The 11,812-nt window shown below is 48.4% G+C and overlaps 1 protein-coding gene across 2 annotated transcripts in view; it reads right to left on the reverse strand.

Annotated features, from left to right (window-relative positions):
- LOC127580696 (sushi, von Willebrand factor type A, EGF and pentraxin domain-containing protein 1-like) overlaps positions 1-9,617 on the reverse strand; it is a 61,424-nt gene extending 51,807 nt beyond the window's left edge. For both annotated transcript variants that reach the window (XM_052034455.1, XM_052034454.1), the window contains exons 1-5: positions 9,519-9,617; positions 7,114-7,302; positions 6,554-6,647; positions 4,236-4,309; positions 2,034-2,219 (exon numbers count right to left, since the gene is read on the reverse strand). In XM_052034455.1, coding sequence (XP_051890415.1) covers positions 2,034-2,219; positions 4,236-4,309; positions 6,554-6,647; positions 7,114-7,302; positions 9,519-9,579 — 604 coding nt within the window. In that variant the 5' untranslated portion in view covers positions 9,580-9,617. The remainder of the gene's footprint in view (positions 1-2,033; positions 2,220-4,235; positions 4,310-6,553; positions 6,648-7,113; positions 7,303-9,518) is intronic.
- Between the last annotated feature and the right edge of the window lie 2,195 nt (positions 9,618-11,812).

Consider the following 11,812-nt stretch of genomic DNA (forward strand, 5'->3'; position numbering starts at 1 on the left):
ACAGGGACGGCTGTGTGGGACCCAGTCATTTACAGGTTCTGTCAACTGTTTGGCTGATGGGACCAAGTGTAATATCTCCAAGTTTGTTCTTGATATGAAACGCTCTTGGTACTTAGAGCAGGATAAAATGTTGGCACAACATTGTGGGCCAAAGGGCCTGTACTGTGCTGTAGTGTTCTATGTTCTAAGACTATTAAAGTAGTAAAAAAAAATAAAACTAAGCTTTAATTTTAAATCTAAAATACTTAAATGCACAAAAACATTTTGCAAAACTAAAACAGTTAAAAAAGCAGCACATTGCATTACCCGAGTCCCTCCCACAGATGCCGACAGTTCGAGCAGAATCCCCTCACTGCAACTTTGTGCTCTGTGCCCAGCTCCATAGGGCACCCTCCCAGAGCTGCTGAGGGGAAGTTCAACCCTTCCATGTTCACACAGGCATGTGAAGGAATCTCATTTACAGGAAACTGCTGACGTTTCCCCAAAACCCGACCTGTTTATATTCTGTTCATTCTTCACCACTAACATTCAATGCATTCCCCTGAACAGTCAGATGTTTACTGTGCACAACTAATGTAAAACCCTGAGAGTGATGGAAACAGGCTCTTCGGCCCAACAAGTCCATGCTAACCAGTGTCCACCAAGTGAGTCCCAATTTCCTGTGTTCAGCTCATATCCCTCCACCTTATCTCTGCCTCTCATAATTTTAAACATTCAATGTCACCCCTCATTCTCCTACGCTCCAAGGAATAAGGACCCAGCCTGGCCAACCTCTCCCTGTAACTTAGGCCCTCAAATCCTGGCAACATCCTCGTAAATCTTCTCTGCACTCTTTCCAGTTTAACCACGTCTTTCCTATAACAGGGTGACCAAAACTGTACACAGTGCTCCAAGTGCGGCCTCACCAATGACTCATACAACTGCAATATAATGTCCCAACTCCTACAGTCAGTTTCTCTGAATGATGGAAGGCCAGCATGCTAAATGCCTTTTTCACCATCCTGTCTACCTGTGATGCCACTTTCAATGAACTATGCACTTGTACTCCTAGCTCCCTCTGTTCCATCACACTCCCCAGTGCCCCACCATTCATAGTACAAGTCCCGCTTCTTTTCCCACTTCAATTACTTGTGACGTGCCCTCGACATTTATTTTAACTTTGTCCACACTTTAAGTTATAAATTTGATCTCAGTTGTCCTCGATGACTCTAAAGTCACCTACTACTTAAATTCTCCATCCTATTCTGGACTGATCATGGCCTCCTGCAGTGTTTCAATAAAGATCAAGGAACAGAAATTTATCTTGCTACAATGGAGCCTTCAGGACTCAAATCTGAATTCAACAAATTCAGATAAGTAGTCGCTCTAGCCTTCTTTCTCCCTTCCAACATTTGATCACTTTTTCCCCCTTTCTCTTGGCAAAGGGTGAAAGATTAACACTTGGTTCGTGCTCCACAGTTGCTGCCTGACCAAATGGATATTTCCAGCACTTTGATTATTTCAGATTTCCAACATTTGTATTGTTTTGTTTTGGAATCATTTGATCTCATCTGCATTCTGCTCAATCAAATCCCCTCCCTGTTGCCCTTCCCCACCAGCCCAACCCTTTCACTTGTAGCCAATTTAACTCCACCTTTTCCAATTCGGATGAAACCATTGACCTGAAATGCTGGCCTTACTCCCTCAGATGCCTCCCAAGTTGCTGGGCACTTGCTGCTTTCTGTGTTTTTATTTCAAATCTCTAATATTAACAGTATTTTATTTTCAAAAAACAAACAGCAGCTTGTACCAGCATCTGCAGTCCTTTGTTTCTCCAGCTTGGAGAAAGACTTGCTTTGAGGGATTAGATTTAAACAAACCAAAGGAAGAGCACTGTTTTAGGATGTGCGAGAAACATGATCATTTCAACCACTGAAAAATCATCATACAATTCCACCAAGGATGCAGAACTGACTGCCCACAGAAGTACAAATCTAAAATGCTGAATATGTTGAAAATGGTAATTAAAACCGACTTTGTTCTTCGTTCTGTACCTTTGCACACTGGGTAGGGATTACTCCATTTTCCAGTAGGTTCACAAGTGAGCTTGCGCTCACCGATCAGCGAATAGTCACCAACACACGTAAACTCAGCCACCATTCCATATTCCCAGAACTCTCCACCGGGTGGGGATGGTGATCTTCCATTCTCAATGGGCGGAATGTCAGGACATTTAACAGCTGGAAACAGATACATTTTGGTTAATGTCCAGAATAGACTGTCACATCAAAGCTTTAACTTCACAGTTAAAATCAATCCAGCTCAGTAAGAGCTCACCAGCAAACTATCATAACGCAGCACGACAGAACACAGACAAATCTCCTCTCCACCATTCAACCAGCAATGACCAAGTCCGTCCATCTTTCACAATCTAGGCACACACTCTGACCCTAGACCAACTGATCTCCAAGGAGAGGTGATAGACACATTCTGGGAAAACTCTTTTCGGGTCAACCCAGGTGATCATCCTGACCCCGAATTCCCTCAATTTCTACGAATCTTTTCTACAGCCAGGAAAGCTCAAACTCGAGTTAGAATCCACTCCATCAGATGGCAACCCAGGGAAAAGGAAGCCACCAACATCCATTGCCCACCTGCAAAACCCCAGCAAAGACCTATTTACAGCAGGGCAAATGTCTGGTGGCAGTGGGCAGCAGCAAGAGGGGAATGCATCATTATTTAGCATTTGGTTTACTCAGCTCAACCTGTTTCAAGGAGTTTCTATTATATTCCAGTCCTTAGTATTCCAACAGAAACTGGAAGAGAATTCCAAGACTTTCACCCCGCAATGGAGGAATAATATCAGTATGTCTGGGTATAACTGGTAGGCAACTTAAAGGAAGACTTATCTCAATGCACTTTTGCATTCCTGTCCAAAAGGGTCAAACCATGAATGACTACCAACTGATGGCTGTAACACAAACGCTGGACAATACTGCAGGTGATTGGAAGAAAAGTAGCAGAACCCTTGCTACTTTAGTTTAAGAAAACCCAGGAGTTCAGTCCAATTCCCAGCCATCAAATTAAACAGGAGATTAGGAACAGTTCTGGGTAAAACTGTCCTGGCAGGAGAAAAGATTTGTAGAGAGCAAGGAAATTCAGGGCCAGGGTGATCACCTGTGTCATTGGCTGCCTTGTACTTAATGAGGAAATCTAAGGTACTGCACCATTTCAGGAAGCAGAGAACAAGCACAAGAATGCCTTGTTGGCTGACAGCAAAGGGAGAGAGGGACAAGAAATTTTATCCCAACAAGTGCAAGGTGATGCATTTTGGGAGGTCAATAGGGGTAGGACATGTGAAGTAAATGGTAGGGTACTAAGGAATATTGATGAACAGAGAGACTTAGGAGTCCAAGTCCATAGTTCACTGAAAGTGGCTGCATAAGTTGAGAGGGTACTGAGAGAGACGTGTGTGCTTGCTTCCAAAGGTCAAGGCATAGAATTCTAAGAGTTGGGACCTTCTGCTGTAACTTTACAAAACATGGGTTAGGCCACACTTGGGGTACTGTGTGCAGTCTGGTCACCACACTGTAGGAAGGATGTGGACACTGCAGAGAGAGTGCAGAGGCCATTCACCAGAACTATGAAGCAATTATTTATAAATAGCAAAGACTTATAACACAATTAGAGGACTTTTCCCTATCAGATGAATTAAATGAAAAATTTCAACCTTCTCTTCATATTCGTTCCTACTCCTGGTCATAATTTGTACGTTTCTGCTCTTACACAATCTTCATTTCTTCTCTTTCCTATCGCAACCACTACCCTGCAGGTCTCAGCAAATATCGCAACCACTACCCTGCAGGTCGCAGCAAATATCACTAGCCATGTTCTCAACCCCTCCCTTCCTCCACCTGTCACCCACCAGAGAAGCAGCATTTGCAACCAGCACTGCTCCTCACTGGGTCCTGCAGCTCATGCCTTGGCAGCCAGCACCACCACAGAATGCTGCCTTCCCTGCCAGGCTCCCAAAGAGACACCAGAGAGCAATGAAAGGGCAGAAAGAACATTTAATGAATCAAAAACCAGAGTAAAGACACTATAAAGGGAAATAACAACAAGAGTAGAAACTGAGAAATAAAGGAAGCCAGTGAAAGGACACAGAGCATTCCAGAGAAAATCTAAGAGTAGAAATGAAAGCAGTAATAATAGAGAAGGCAACAAAAACAGTCAGCTGGCTAACAGCCTCAACTCACCTTCACACGTTGGGACCTGACCACTCCAACCACCAGCCTCACACAGTCGGTAATTCCTACCCACCATCTGGTACCTAAGGCAACAAAATAAAAATTCATCCCACAGAATCGCACTTAAAAAGTTGAGGCAAAGTAATCAGGAAGAGATTTCAAAGTAATGCAATATAATTGCTAAATTAGTGCAGGACTTTAAAAAGAGAGAAATGTGCAGCTGCTTTGCCAGATGGAAAAAACATTAAAAATCAGGGAACTGCAATATTGCCACACAAGGTCAGTGCCAGTACTTCTCCTCGCGTGGGGAAAATACTGCCATCAATTAGATGCTAACTTTTCACTCAAATTTTAAGAGACCACGTGACATGCCTAATTCACATTAGGAATGAAGAGATTAATATCCTCGTCTGAATTTAACAACCAACTTCCTGACGGTAACCAATCCCTCAGTAGCCATCTCAGATGTCAGGGAGTGCAAACGGAGACACCCACACTGAGGGGCACTGCTGCATCTGAGCACAGGATTTCCTTCATTCATTTCTCGAATATAAGCGACTCTGGAAGGTCAGCATTTATTGCTCTTCTCTAACTGCCTTTGAGAAGGTCCTTCTGGTGAAGCTGTTCTCACAGCAGTGTTAGAAGGGGAGTTCCAGGATTTGGGCCCAACACTGAATGAGTCAGTGTCATACAGCACGGAAACAGGCCCTTCGGCCCAACCGGTCCATGCTGACCAAGATTCCCACCTAAGCTAGTCCCATTTGCCTGCATTTGGCCCATATCCCTCTAAGCCTTTCCTATCCATGTAGCTGTCTAAGTACCTTTTAAATGTTGTTAACGTACCTGCCTCAACCACCTCCTCTGGCAGCTCATTCCATATATGGACCACCTTCTGGGTGAAATAGTTAGCATGATTAAAGACCCACCCAACCCAGACATTCTTTCCCATCAAGCAGAAGATACAAAAGCCTGAGAGCACGTACTACCAGGCTCAAGGACAGCTTTTATCCTGCTGTTATAAGACTTTTGAATGGTTTCCTGGTACGATAAGATGGAGTCCTGACCTCACAATGTATCTCGTTATGGCCTAGCACCTTATTGTCTACCTGCACTGCAGTTTCTCTGTAACTGTGACACTTTATTCTGCATTACTGTTGTTTTTACCCTGTACTACCTCAATGCACTGTGTAATGAATTAATCTATGAACAGTATCCAAGACAAGTTTTTCTATGCACCTCGGTACAAGTGACAATTTACCAACTTGCCACAGGATACCTAACCTCTGACGTGCTCCTGCAACTATAGTACTTAAGCGCCAGGTCCAACAGAGTTTCTGATTATTGATGCTGGGACTGTGAATAATGGTGATAATACCATTGAATGTCAAGGGTCAGGGGTTAGACCCTTTCTGGAGATGGAGTGCATGTTGCCGCTCCTGCTTGAATATTATCTGTCATGCCGTACACAGGCCACGCCAGGAGTACTGTGTACAGTTTTAGTCACCCTGTTACAGGAAAAACATGGTTAAAATGCATAGAGTGCAGAGAAGATTTATGAGGATGTCGCCAGGACTCCAGGGCCTGAGTTATAGGGAGAGGTTGGCCAGGCTGGGTCTTTATTCCTTGGAACATATGAGAATGAGGGGCAACCTCATAGAAGTGTTTAAAATTATGAAAAGCATAGAGAAGGTGAATGGTAACAGTCTTTTCCCCAGCGTAGGGGAGTCAAAAAGGGACAACCTTTCTCATGCAGAGTGTGGTGAGTATATGGAACAAGGTGCCAGAGGAAGTTGGTGAGGCAGGTACAACAGTGTCATTTAAGAAGCACTTGGACAGGTACAGGTTGGGAGGGATATGGATCGAAAACAGAAAATTGGGACTAGCTTGGTGGACAACGTGGTCGGCATGGACTGGTTGGGCTGAAGGGCCTGTTTCCATGCTGTATTGCCCTATGACAGATCAAAATGACCCAGTGGGAGGTCCATCCAGTCCCCTTTCATCCTCCTATGACCAGCTGAACTTGTTCTCACACACAAGGATAAACTGACAAGCCAATGTCAGCCCACATTGAATGGGCATGCTACACATCATTTTTCAGTTCTGTGGAACTTCCCAAGACCGAGAGGGGATTGGAAGATTACTGCAAATCTTTTTTGAAAGACCAGTTCCACTTCCTTTAGCAACCTAGGAGCATCCCAGCCACACCTGCTGACTTGTTGAAGCATAACTGCGACCACCTCCTCTTCTGATGGTGGTAAGGAACATTGTTGCAGCAGTTTGAAATTAAATCAAACACAACTCTTTTAACCATGTACGTGAATACTCACCCTGTATCACAATAAAATATAACTTTACTTCCAAAAGTATTGGCACCCTCGTAGTGCCCATTCAGAATTTCCCCTGGACTTCCACAACTCTTTGCTATACGAAAAAGGGAAAAGGTAGTGATGTTACAACTCCTTTCCAACACAATTCACAGAAATGTAAGCTCACCAATCAACTGGTACACTGTTTTTTTACATTATTCTCAATACAATTTATTTTCAAAGTTCTGGGCAAGCAAGTGAATTCATTCAAGACATTAAACATAACAGAACATTCCAGTGACATCTTACCCATCATTAAATTTTAATCATGACATTTCTGGTCATAGAATGAGTTCCTCCAAAATTTCAATTAGCCCTTTCTCACTAATGATTAAAACTCAGATTAGCAGATTTTCATTCATCTTTCCAACAGGTACAGGAGCACACTTGAGAATAAGGATGTGCGTCAAGAATCTCCTCACGCCTGTGAACCACATTTCAACTAACTAACTTCACTGCCGGTGGGGTGGGGACTGGGAAATGATGCAGGGTGGGGAATGAGAAAGTTATTGAGTACTTACGTTGACACGTGGCTTGTAATCCTTCCCAAACACCTCCGTTACAAGTAATATATCGGCGGCTTAATTCAGTAAAAGAGAAGCCCGGATTACATCTGTAAGTTACCTTGGATCCACTTTCAAATGTTTTCCGTGAAATAAACTTATCTTCTAGTGAGCCATTTTCCAAAATTGGTGGCTTGTTACAATCACCTTTTAAAAAAAAGATTAGCCCTTTTAATTTGCAACATCCAGATCAATCAGCACAGTAGATTTATGCCTGGAAAAGTCTCTGTTAAGATGATGGTATTGTCCTTGCATCAAGCTCAATGTTCTTCGGCATCATTTTGCTTGTCCACACCAAATACAGAAATGTACTAGACAGGACACACAACGTAAAATTAAACATGAATACAAGTAAGAAAACAAATAACAGTTTTCACTCTGCAACTCACACAGGTCCAAAGGATACATGAGGGTGAGGGTTTAAAAAGCCTCACAATACAATACAGGTTGACTAGGTGAAGGCAGCATATGACACAGGTAACAAAAGTGAAGGCAGCGTATGACACAGCACACTTACCTTACAGAAAGCACATGTGCACCTCTACTTCCTGAGGAGGCTAAAGAAATTTGGCATGTCCTCTTTGACCCTCACCAAATTTTATCAAAGCACCATAGAAAGTATCCTATCCGGATACAAAACCCTGAAAGCATGTACCACCAGGCTCAAGGACAGCTTCTATCCCACTGTTATAAGACTATTGAACAGTCCCATAGTACAATAAGATGGACTCTTGACCTCACAATCTACCTCATTATGATTTTGCACCTTATTGTCTGCCTGCACTGCACTTTCTCTGTAACTGTAACACTTTATTCTGCATTCTGTTATTCTCAATGTACTGATGTGATCCATATGAATGCAAGCAAAACAGTTTTTCACTGTACCTTGTGACAATAATAAAGCAATTTACCACATTACCAAAGTGCAGAATTCACCCAAATCAAATCGAAATCCATTACCAGCAGTAACGTGGTGGTACGAGAAACTTCCGATGCTGGAATCTGGAGCAGAAAACAAACTAAAGGAACTTAGCAGGTCAGGATGCAGAAGGATGGTCAACATTTGGAGTCCAGACCCTGCATCAGATCTGGAGGAGATAAATTCAGTGGGGCAAGAGGAGTGGATCTTGGGTGAGAGACAGATGTGTGCAGTGCAGGGTTGGGGCACTGTCAGGTTGGAGGCTGTAGAAGGGAGATCTCCTGACATGATGAGATTCGTAACGATCTGGGAGACAGTGGCTTGGTGGTTGTTGATGGGGTTATGGTCCAGGGGTATGTCTGAGATGTCTGGGAGCTCCCATCAGTCCTGATGTTGCATCTTGATCTGAAACATCGACCACATCTCCACTGATGCTGCCTGATCCACTGAGTTCCAACAGCAGTTTGTTTTTTGTTCCATCAGCAGCAACATAACTTGATCATATCAGACGCAAAAGAACTACACAAATTCCAGAATTAAGCAAAAGAAAACCAAACTGAGTCAGTCACCACACCCAGTGACAGATAGAGGCGAGGAAGTAGTCACACAGAGCTCAAGCTCCCGTCAGTGTGGTGAAGTAGGATCGGAACAGGAAGGATGAGTGACTCCCAGCAACGTTGCACAACTGGCACAGGAACCTTGTCGAGAACGGACTGATTGTTCGTGCAGCTGCAGCGCACTGTGACTGCCGAGCAGCCGCACCCAGCCCCCGGCCCAATCCTGCCCCCGACACCCAGCCCCAGACACCCACACCCAGCACCCCCCCCGACGCCCAGCCCCAGACACCCACACCCGGCACCCCCCCCCCCGACACCCAGCCCCAGACACCCACACCCGGCACCCCCCCCCCCCGACACCCAGCCCCAGACACCCACACCCGGCACCCCCCCCCCCGACACCCAGCCCCAGACACCCACACCCGGCACCCCACCCGACACCCAGCCCCAGACACCCACACCCGCCCCCCCCCCGACGCCCAGCCCCAGACACCCACACCCAGCACCCCCCCCGACGCCCAGCCCCAGACACCCACACCCGCCCCCCACCCGACGCCCAGCCCCAGACACCCACACCCGCCCCCCACCCGACGCCCAGCCCCAGACACCCACACCCGGCACCCCCCCCCCCGACACCCAGCCCCAGACACCCACACCCGCCCCCCACCCGACGCCCAGCCCCAGACACCCACACCCGCCCCCCACCCGACGCCCAGCCCCAGACACCCACACCCGGCCCCCACCCGACGCCCAGCCCCAGACACCCACACCCGACACCCAGGCCCCACCCGCCAGAGATTGTCACTCGGCCCGCACCGCCGGCGCGCTCCCGCTCCCCCCGGCGCGCTCCCGCTCCCGCTCCCGCTCCCCCCCCCCCCCCCCCTCACCCGTGTCCTGTCCCGCCGTCGCCGCCGCCAACATCAGACCGAGCAACACCGCGGCCGCCATCTTCACAACCGGAAATGACACTCGCGCGCGTGCACCGAACCCTGACGGGGGCGCGCGGGGTGTCAACGCGGCGCGTGCGCATTGCGGGCGTCACGGGGTGAAGCCAGGTCAGGGCGCCGCCATGTTTAATCCTGGCGTCCTGGCAAAACCGGCCTGAGCACCGGGCACCGGGCACAGGGGGAGCGGGTACCGGCAGGACCGGGCACCGGGCACAGGGGGAGCGGGTACCGGCAGGACCGGGCACCGGGACACCGGGTACAAGGGCACCGGGCACCGGCAGGACCGGGCACAGGGGGAGCGGGTACCGGCAGGACCGGGCACCGGGACACCGGGTACAAGGGCACCGGGCACCGGCAGGACCGGGCACAGGGGGAGCGGGTACCGGCAGGACCGGGCACCGGGACACCGGGTACAAGGGCACCGGGCACCGGCAGGACCGGGTACAGGGGCACCGGGTACAGGGGCACCGGGCACCGGCAGGACCAGGCACCGGGTACAGGGGGAGCGGCTCCGGCGGGACCGGGTACAGGGGCACCGGGTACAGGGGCACCGGGTACAGGGGGAGCGGCTCCGGCGGGACCGGGTACAGGGGCACCGGGTACAGGGGCACCGGGCACCGGCAGGACCAGGCACCGGGTACAGGGGGAGCGGCTCCGGCGGGACCGGGTACAGGGGGAGCGGGAGGACTGGGCACCAGGGGAGCAGGCACCGGCAGGACCGGGTACAGGGGCACCGGGCACCGGGAGGACCGGGCAACGGGGGACCAGGTACAGGGGCACCGGGGGAACTGGGCACCGGGGAAGCGGCTCCGGCGGGGTCTCGGAGCTGTTGCTGATAGCAGGGCTGTGGGGCACGTCCTACAGGCCAAACTATACTAATAGATAAAGAAAACGGAGCCAGAATGATGAGAGACAGGAGGAGCGACTGAGCAAAGTTGATGAAGTCAGTAGAGACACCAGAGACTGCAGACGCCGGAATCTGGAACAACACACAAAGTGCCGGAAGAACTCAGTGGGTCGAGCAGCCTCTGTGGAGGGGAGTGGACAGCCAATGTTTCGGGTCGAGACCCTTCATCATGACTATCCACTCCCCTCCACAGATGCTGGCTGACCTGCTGAGTTGCTCCAGCACTTTGTGTGTTGCTTGGAGAATTCAGTATTGAGCCCTGTGTTGTGTTCCTCAGACTTGCCTTGGGCCTCATTGCAACAGTGCTGGAGGCCATGGGTCAGAGTGGGACTGCAATGGTGAGATGAACTAGATGGCTTTGGGTCTCCCTTGTGGAATGAAGGCAGGTTCTCAGTGCAGTTGAGACCACATTGTGAACACCAAATGCAGCACACTGGATTGTAAGAAGTGTAAGTAGACTCAGCCAGCTCCATCACGGGCACAACCCTCCCCACCATCGAGGACATCTTCAAGAGGCAATGCTTCAAGAAGGCGGCATTCATCACCCAAGGACCCTCACCATCCGGGACATGCTCTCCTCACGTTACTACCATCGGGGAGGAGGTACAGGAGCCTGAAGACCCACACTCAACAATTCAGGAACAGCTTCTTCCCCTCCGCCATCAGATCTCTGAACAGTCCATGAACACTACTTCATCGTTCCTTTTTTGCACTATTTACTTATTTTTGTAATTTATAGTATCTTTGCACTGTACTGCTGCTGCAAAACAACAAATTTCATGTCATCTAAGTCAGTGCTAATAAATCTGATTCTGAATTGCTGCTCAGTCGTACAGTTGTACAGCACAGAAACGGGCTTTCAGCCACCATTTCCCTGCCAATTGTTTTGCTTCACCTGGACAGACCATTTGGGTCCTCGGAGAGTGCAAAGGGAAGAGGTGAAAGGAGAGGGGTTGCACCTTCTGCGGGTGAGTATGAAAGTGCCATAGGACAGGATGGGTAGGTGGGATGGCACAGCAGACCGGGGAATTGTGAATGGAGTGAACCTACGAAATATTAAAAAGGGGAGGGTATCTAGTAGTGGAATCTTGGTGGAGGCAGAAATTGTGAAGGATGATCCACTGAATTCAGAGGCCGAAATGTTAACTGTTTCTCCTTCCACGGACGCTGCCTGACCTATTGAGTATTTCCAACATTTTCTGTTTTTATTTCAGATTTCCAGGATTTGCAGTTGTTTTGATTTTCATTCTTGGATGGGTAGTGTTTTGTTGAATATTTGTTTAATTTAAAGGATTTGGACTACATATGCATTACATTCCGTACATTG

The sequence above is a fragment of the Pristis pectinata genome, chromosome 20 (assembly GCF_009764475.1).
Source record: "Pristis pectinata isolate sPriPec2 chromosome 20, sPriPec2.1.pri, whole genome shotgun sequence".
Taxonomy (NCBI): Eukaryota; Metazoa; Chordata; class Chondrichthyes; order Rhinopristiformes; family Pristidae; genus Pristis; species Pristis pectinata.